Below are 8,952 nucleotides of genomic sequence, written 5' to 3'. Positions count from 1 at the left end.
CTTGCCACAAGGTTTGTGAAACTCTTTGGAATGGTCTACCTGACTATAGCAAATGTATCAGGTATTGAATTAAACATTCATGAGATTTAATTATAATTAACCTTTCAAAAGATTATGACTTACAAGTACCATTGTGTTTACCAACTTTCAGAACATCAGACAATATAAAAGTGCAGTGATCTCATTCTTTCTGATATTTCTCCAAGACTGAGGATTTCAATTCACATGTTTTATTTCAGTTTAACATATCAAATTAATATAATTGAGACATTTTCAACAACTAAAACATGAAGTCTAGAATATAAACTTGATTTTGAAATTCAATTAGAAAAATAATTTTTCTGTTTGTTTTCCTTTTTTTTTTTTTTCCCTCTCCAATTTGAATTTTTGCTTTGTATTAAATTTTGTTTGAAGTTTAAATTTAAAAAGTCAAGAAGAATCTGAGTTTGAAAATAATACTTAAATTCTGAAATAAAATCTTTTTAAACATTCACAATTGTACTCTAACCCTTCAATAGGTGAATAGTTACTAGACTGTAGACTCCAATAAATATAAACAAAAGGATACAAGGAAGCCAGCCGTGACTCCATGTTAGCATTTAATGAGAATAAACAGTTGAAAAGTGGAGTAAATTGGTTTGCTGTGAGGAAGAGCAGGCGAAAAAGCTAATGTTTGCAGCAGTAGCCCTCCTTAAGGCTGTGTTTTTAAATAAACTCTACCACTTTCATCACAATCTTAATAAAAGCATGTCGTTGTATTTGCTTCAATCAGCCAAACTGGAGAAATCAATATTTTTACTATTTTACAGTTAGGCTGGGCATTCAATTGTAAACTCTTCCGCTCCAGCGGTTCTTGTTAATACTTTAGATTCGTAAAACCATCCAGTCAGTACAAGAATGGAAACGGGGAAAGGTGTAATAAGGGAATCGAGAAGAAATGGACTGTGGTCAAGACACTTAGTTCTCTCGATTATAGTTCACCTAAACTGTAAGTAGGTAAAGTGGAATAGTTCATTGCTACAGTTAGGTGTAACAGCACTCGTTGTCATCATCGTCATTTTTCAATGTCCACTTTTTTTTACATGCTTGCATGTTCGGACAAAGTTTATTGGAGGCAGATTTTCTGTGACTGGGTGCTTTTCCTGTCATCAACCCTCACCTGTTTTGAAACGAAGTAATATTTATTTCCCTGTGGCCAGACATGTTTTCATAGAATATTGGATTTGAATGACACTGCTTATATGACAGTGACGCTCTTTTATAACCATCATGTGGTGTCAAGATAAAGGAACATACACATACCCACACATTATGGGCTTCTTTCAATTTCCATCTACCAAATCCACTTGACCAAGAACAATATGGTTGGGAAGCAAGCTTCCTAATCGCACAACCACTAAATTAAATAGCCTCTAAATTAAATAGGGAAACTTGTGAGGGTTTAGTTGTGTGTTCTACCCTTCTTTTGAGTCTACAAAAACATGATAAATCTACTCCATTGCACCTCACCCTTGATATCTACACAAGTGATTTTCAACCTTTTTTGGGGGGTGGGGTTTACCCTGTGACCCTTTGATTCCTGTTTTATTTGAATGAACTCTCCTAGTTATTCAATATTTATACCTTCAGCACCTTTAGCATTCGGATTATTGTCAAGTGTAATGCTTGTTTATTCACATTGTTTTCAATGCATTATCTCGTAGCTCTGAGATTTCAATGATGTGATTGTTTATTAGAATTGCATTGTTGGGTAGGTCTAAGAGGTCAAATCTAGCTGGTTTGAAGGCAAAATGCAGATAGAATATTTGGGCCAGATATAGCTGGTTTAACCCTTTCGTTACTGTATTTCTGTTGAGATGCTCTGTGTTTCTTTCAATTACTTTAAATATAACAAAGAATTTAGTAAAATAACTTAGTTATCATTAAGCTAGTTTTAGGAACATAAATTGTGACTAAGGTTTGGTAGAAGATTTTAATCCAATACTTACGAAAACAAGACATTTGTACTCAGAGCCAGAGCCGGTTTGGTAACGAAAGGGTTAAATGCTAAACGCTTTAAAAAAAAAACCATTTTTATAATTAAATATTAGGAATTGTATAAAAAAAAATTAAAATTTTGTATATTGTAGAAGTATAACTGATTTATTGCAGATAAAATTTTAATGACAAAAATCTATATCAGACCTACATATATGGTCCTAAGTTGAGAACCCCTGATCTATATGAAAACTAGTTCTTGAGAGGATTTTGGGCTCTTCTTCTTTAGCATTATGATACTAATACAGTTGCATGATCTATCAACTTTCAGTATAGTTCATTAAAGAATTAATTAATCAATACCACCATTCTCATCAACGACCAATCAAATACACCCTGACAATTTATTTGGAACTATTCACATCTTATTTTAATCGACCGTTTTACTTCTTTGCAGATGTGTTTCCGTATTCAATCTATTTCTCATCTTCAGTAGCTTCTTACTGAATTTCGTTTTACTTTATTTTGTAGGACTGCCAACCCTCCTAGTTCGGAAAACCTTGGGATGATTTAAAGATCCCTGGTCAAGATGGTTTTCCATAAAATGAAGGTAACTTTTACTATTTGAAAATTATTACTAACTAAACTTTATCGTCTTATATAACACATACACACATGCATATGTATATATGTGTATATTTGTATATACATATATATGTATACGTTTATATATATATATATATATATATATATATATATATGTGCATATGTATGTATGGATATATATATGTATGTATATGAATGAATGTGTGTATATGTGTGTATGCATATATTTATATACACACACTCATACATACACACACAAATGTTAATGTGAGAAGGGAGTCAATAAATGGGGTTTATCCAAATTCTGACTACCTTTTCTACTTAACCTATAGATTGTAGTGGTCACAGGTTTTATATGTATACATATGTATACACACACACACACACCTTTTCTTGTGATTTTCCTCTCATAAATTACTTGGTCCTCTTTAGCTAAGGAAGTTTGATATTTCACGGTGCAAACAGTGACACTTGAAACGGATCGTGTTCATCTAACTTCAATATATTTTAATTTGTAGACAAGCCAGCAGTTATTAATATCTAACCTAGTTGAGACAGCGGTTGAAGACTAACACCACGAACCAATGGATCGATCTATGGATCACGTCCCATTATGAGAACAGCGTTATATCTGTAAATAGTTTAACTCTAGATGCAGCGCTTGTCTGCATTCTCTATGATAAGGGTTTTAGTGGCCTTCATGCCTGTGCCCAAATCTGATTGTAGATATAGATATTAGCCCAGAGATGCTCTCTCTGAAGACAATAGTGCTAATCACCCATTGATGGATACATTTCAGATAAAGTCTATACATTTTCTTTTTGTTTGTGTGTGATATAAAGAAAGATCCTTTGATTTCATGGTGATATTTATTTAGGTAATAGAACAACTAGGGCTAGCTTTTTCTGCTCCCTAATTCGATGACTTCAATAATTATAATAAATATTTTGAAATTAGGTACAGGCGTGGCTACCTTGTAGGAAGTTTGCTTCCGAACCACATGGTTCTAAGTTCAGTCCACTGTTTTGCACCTTGGGCAAGTAAATGTCTTTTCTTGTAGCACAGTACTGACTAATGCTTTGTGAATGGTTTTGGTGGAGAGAAACTGAAAGAAGCCCATTGTGTATATATATGTGTCTGTGTGTATATTTATATATACATATACTCACATACTTATAAAGAGTGGGCCAAAAGTCAGCCACCAAAACATTTGATATTTTATTACATTGTTATTATTATTATTATTATTATTCAGTAGTTTTATTTTTATATCATGCTTTCATTTCACTACCGAGTGCAGCTCTGTGTGCCTTGGGTATGTGTTGTGATTTGTTGTGATGCTCTTATGGTTACTGTATTGAAAGTGTTTTGAGTAGGATACAGTAACCATCAGAGCACCACATTATTATTATTATTATTATTCGTTTTATTCATCACATACAAGTATATGAGTATTCACCATCATTTTATCTATTTTATTCAATTTTAGAAAAATTAAAGCAGGTCTTTGACAATTCTAGAGTGTATTGAAATTATTTTGTGCGTGATTTTTGGCCCGCCCTGTGTGTGTGTGTATGTTGCTGTTGCCTGGGCTTGACATTGTGTGATAGTTGTCCTTCATATCCAATCTTCAGTGAAAAACATGTCTGGTCATGGGGAAATATTACCTTGCTTGGAAACAGGTGAGGGCTGGGCGATACAAAGTGTTTCCAGCTACAGGAAATCCACCTTCAGCAAAATTCCATCTGACCCATGCAAGCATGGAAAAGTGGATGCTGAAAATCGATGCCGAATTTAAAATTACAAAACGCAGGCTTGTAAAACTTAGGAGAGGCAGCTTTTAATTATCCGCCCACTTTTGCATCATCATATCGTTTCTACACCAGTAATTGCGATTTTGTGTGATTTAATCATAACTGTTGGGCAAGAATTTCTTTTAAAGTACAGAACCAAAACAAAGAAGAGAAAAACGAAGCTGTTGCTTTGCAACTGTGTTGGATTTCAAAACCATTTCTCAAATCTCTTTGTTTGCCGTGTAACTTTACTACAAAGACTAAACTTGTGTTGATTTGATTAACTTTTCAGATGTTATATAATAAGAAGTTATTGATGTCATCAATAACTACTCAGAGCATGTTATCTGTAGTTTTGTCTGCAAAGATGTATAGCAATAATAATAATAATAATAATAATAATGCTGATAATCATAATGTTTCAGAGAAATTCTGCGTTCATTTCAGCATTATCAATTTGCCTGCGCAAAGAAGCAGTGGTGTAGTATATTATAATAATGATGATGATGATGGTGATGATGATATTGATGATAATGATAAGGATATTGATAGTAATAATAATAATAACAATAATGATAATAACTTTTAAGCTACTGAGCAAAATAATTTTTCGAATGAGAGTATTGGCGTGATTCAAAGTCTGGCACAAGATATATGCACACACACACACACACACACACATACATATACACACACACACATGTACGCACGCACGCACACACACACATACACACTCATGCACATGGGTGTGTTTGTTTGTTTTTTTTCTCTCCCCCCCCCTCCTGTTGGAAATTCCCATTGTGGCCGTTTGTAAAGAGTGCCATTGTATGCTCGGTAGTTATCGACGATAAGTATATTAAGGTGGTGATTGGTAATTAAATGAGTGTCTAATAAATTGGTTGAATGCGACTCGGACTATAGTGTCCGTTTATGCTTCTGAATGGAGAAAAGCTTCATTGCATCCTGTCTTTTTAAAAAGTGGCAGAGGAGAGAATGTTAGAACAGTAATATATATATATATATATATATATATATATACACACAGAGAGAGAGAGAGGGGGGGAAGATATACACATAAGAAGGCTTGCTTAACAGTTGTTGCTTCAGCAATTGGCATTTTTCTACCTCTGGTGGCTTGTGTCTCGAAATGCGAAGTGACTCATTCCTTATCTTCAGCAAATTTCAGTTTCAACTTAAGCTTCTCCATTCAAAGACAATCTCATCTAATATCTCCTCTGAACCATACATTTATTTCATTTTGTATATATATATATATATTTTTATTTTGATTTAATTTTATTCTCTTTCTGATTCATCCATTAGGCTAGATGCAATTTTATCCAAGTTTCTCACAATCATATGTTTTCTCACAAACAGTATATTTTTCTATATTGCTACACATCTCTCAAAAACAGGGTGTTTGCTCTAGATGTTATCATTTATTATTATCATTATTTCTTGTTCGAATTCCGTCAAGGTCAGCTTAGCCTTTCTATGCTTCAGGATCAATAAAATAAGTTCCTGTTCAACACTAGGGTCAACATAATCGATTTAGCCCCTCCCTAAAATTGCTATATTTTGTAGCTATTGACTCTTGAGTCTAGACATGGCTTTGTGGTTAAATAGCTTGCTTCTTAACTATTTGGCTCTGGGTTCAGTTCTACTGTGTGGCACCTCGAGCACCTTGGGAGTAGATTTGATAAACAGAAAGTGGAAGATGCCCATCATGTATATAAGTGTGTTCGGGTTGGTGTGCCCTTGTCTTAACATCTCGTGATTGTTGTAAAGGAGTGTCACTGTCATACAAGCAGTGTCCTTCATTTCTGTGAAAACATGTCTAGCAATGGAAAAAATATTACCTTAGCTGCAAATAGGCGTGCTTCGGCAACAGGAAGGGCATCTAGCCATAGAAAATCTGCCCCCAACTAATTCTGCCCGACCCATGCAAGCATGGAAAAGCGGCTATTAAAACAATGATGATGGTGTGTGCGAATTATTAGACTTGCTAATCAAAGTATCTCAATACTGATCCTTAGTGATGTTTGTTCTGGTCTTGCTACTGACATTGTATTGTGCTTTTATATACAGGGTTGGCCAAAAGTCACCTGGCAGTAAATCAAAACCATTTAATTCCAAGATTTATTTATGATGGAATGAATTTAATAAAAGCATCTAAATATGAAACATCATGAAAATTGAAATTGTTGAAACTGAAGTCTTCCTTGAGTGACACATTTTTCCATTCGTGTCGATACAGAATTACAGATAGTGTTTACGAAATTTTGATTTACTGTTGGGTGACTTTTGGCCAACCCTGTATATATTGCTTTCATATTTTGACACAAGGCCAGCAATTCTGGTGGAGGGATGTAAGTCAATTACATCAACCTCAGTCTTCAGCTGGTACCTATTTTGTGAACCTCAAAAGGACGAAAGGCAAAGTGGAATTTGAACTCAGAACGTAAAGATGGATGAAATGCCGCTAAGCATTTTGTCCGTTGTGCTAACGATTCTGCCAGCTTGCCACCTTCATACCTTTATACATATTTTCTACTACATTATGTGCTAAGTATTTCGGCCCAATACTCACTGACTGTCCAATGTTTCTCTGTACATTCCTCTCAATCATAAGTTTGTTCATCTTTGTTCTGATCTACAATCGAGGACCTTTTGTCAACAGTCATCGTGACTGAAGGTTAATGATAGAAGTAATTGATTAATATGCTATGTATCATTGTCTTATAAATATTTCTTCTGATACTTATCTCAGTTCCGGCACACAACATTCTTCAACATGATTCTGTCTGAGAGGTTGAAAGATCTGATATCACTTCCTCAAGCCAAACACCCAAACTAGTGGAAGGAAGGAAGAAAGGAAACTGTCTTATTGTTCCATTCTTCATTGTAGTTCAATCGTCTGTCATTGTTTAGTGTTTCAAGACATCTTGCTTTTGTCTCACTTTTGGATTGACAATTGAATTCTTCATTTCCTGGCTGAAACATTGGTATGGAGGACACTATCTTGTTATTAAGACTCATCATCATCTTTATTTTAGCATCTGCTTTTTTTATGCTTGCATGGGTTGGACGGAATTAGTTGAGACAGATTTTTCCATGGCTGATACTCTTCCTGTTGCCAACCTTCGCCTGGGATATTTCCCCAACCCCAGACATGTTTCCATGGAAGATTAGAAATGAAAGGCACCACTTAACATGGCGGTGGCCCTCACTCACAGTTGTCATGTGATGTTGAGAGGCAAAGAGACAATGATCCACAAAACCTGCCCAGTTTTTGAGAGATGTGTGGCAATATAGAAACATATACTGTTTGTGAGAAAACATATGATTGTTAGAAACTTGGATAAAATTGCATCTAGCCTAATGGATGAATCAGAAAGAGAATAAAATTAAATAAAATGAAAACAAAATAAAATATAATTGCTGGCTTTGTGCTATAATTTGTAACTATTATTATTTCTTGAGTATATTATTAACTATTATTGTTTCTTAATGAAGGCGCATGGCTCAGTGGTTAGAGCATTGAGCTTATGATCGTGAGGTTGTGAACTCGAATCCCGGACCGGGCTGCGTGTTAAAATAAAGTGTCTTGAGCAAGACACTTTATTTCACGTTGCTCCAGTTCACTCAGCTGTAGAAATGAGTTGTGACATCACTGGTGCCAAGCTGTATCGGCCCCTTTGCCTTTCTCTTGGATAACACTGGTGGCATGGAGAGGGGAGGCCAGTATGCATGGGCGACTGCTGGTCTTCCATAAAAACAACCTTGCCCGGACTTGTGCCTGGGAGGGTAACTTCCTAGGTGCAATCCCATGGTCAGTCATGACCAGAGGAGGTCTCAGCATTATTGTTTCTTGAGTTTAGACGTGGCTCTGTGGTTGAATAGCTTGCTTCTTAACTATTTGGCTAATCTTCCATGGAAACATGTCTGGGGTTGGGGAAATATCCCCTTACTTGGAAACAGGTGAGAGTTGGTAACAAGAAGAGTCTCAACTAATTCCGTCCAACCCATGCTTGCATTAAAAAAGTAGATGCTAAAATAAAGATGATTCTTGACTCTTAATAACAATATAGTGTCCTTCATACATATGTGACTGGCTTCTTTCTGATTTCTGTCTACCAAACCCACTCACAAGGCTTTGGTTAGCCCAAGGCAGTAATAGAAGGCACTTGGTCCAAACTGCGACATAATGGGACTGAACTTAAAACCATATGACTGAGAAACAAATGTCTTACCATACAGCCGTACCAGTTCTAAAATTCGTACAAATATCCCAAAATTCATCAAAGCAATGAAAAGGATCAGGAATACACGAGTCAGAGGAGTCTTAAAAGTACATAATCAACTTTTCTCGAGTAAAGTGGTCAAATGCTTTGACCCTTAAAACTTGGCTGAAGGCATTGTTTTGTGTTTCTGTTTTTGTTTAAAATATTTAATTCTTCATCACTTCAGTTCCATCTAACTGAAGGAAAGATATCAGGTTTCCTGTGAGGAAACATTTATTTTCTGTCTAAGACAAGATTCATCTTTCATCGTCTACTTGATTCACTATCTATCT

The 8,952-nt window shown here is 35.3% G+C and overlaps 1 protein-coding gene across 14 annotated transcripts in view; it reads left to right on the top strand.

Annotated features, from left to right (window-relative positions):
- Positions 1–8,952, top strand: part of LOC115213797 (B-cell CLL/lymphoma 9 protein) — a 765,484-nt gene that overhangs the window by 601,508 nt on the left and 155,024 nt on the right. For 12 of the 14 annotated variants that reach the window (XM_036504565.1, XM_036504560.1, XM_036504562.1 and 9 more), the window contains one exon: positions 2,509–2,587. The exons of the other annotated variants lie outside the window; for them this stretch is intronic. Coding sequence is in view for 1 of the 12 variants with exons in the window: in XM_029782660.2 (XP_029638520.1) it covers positions 2,567–2,587 (21 nt within the window). In the remaining 11 variants the exon portion in view is untranslated. The remainder of the gene's footprint in view (positions 1–2,508; positions 2,588–8,952) is intronic. 14 annotated transcript variants of the gene reach the window in all.

Source organism: Octopus sinensis, linkage group LG7 (genome assembly GCF_006345805.1).
Source record: "Octopus sinensis linkage group LG7, ASM634580v1, whole genome shotgun sequence".
Taxonomy (NCBI): domain Eukaryota; kingdom Metazoa; phylum Mollusca; class Cephalopoda; order Octopoda; family Octopodidae; genus Octopus; species Octopus sinensis.
The sequence above is the reverse complement of the archived record's forward strand: the minus strand, read 5'-3'. Positions and strand labels throughout refer to the sequence as shown.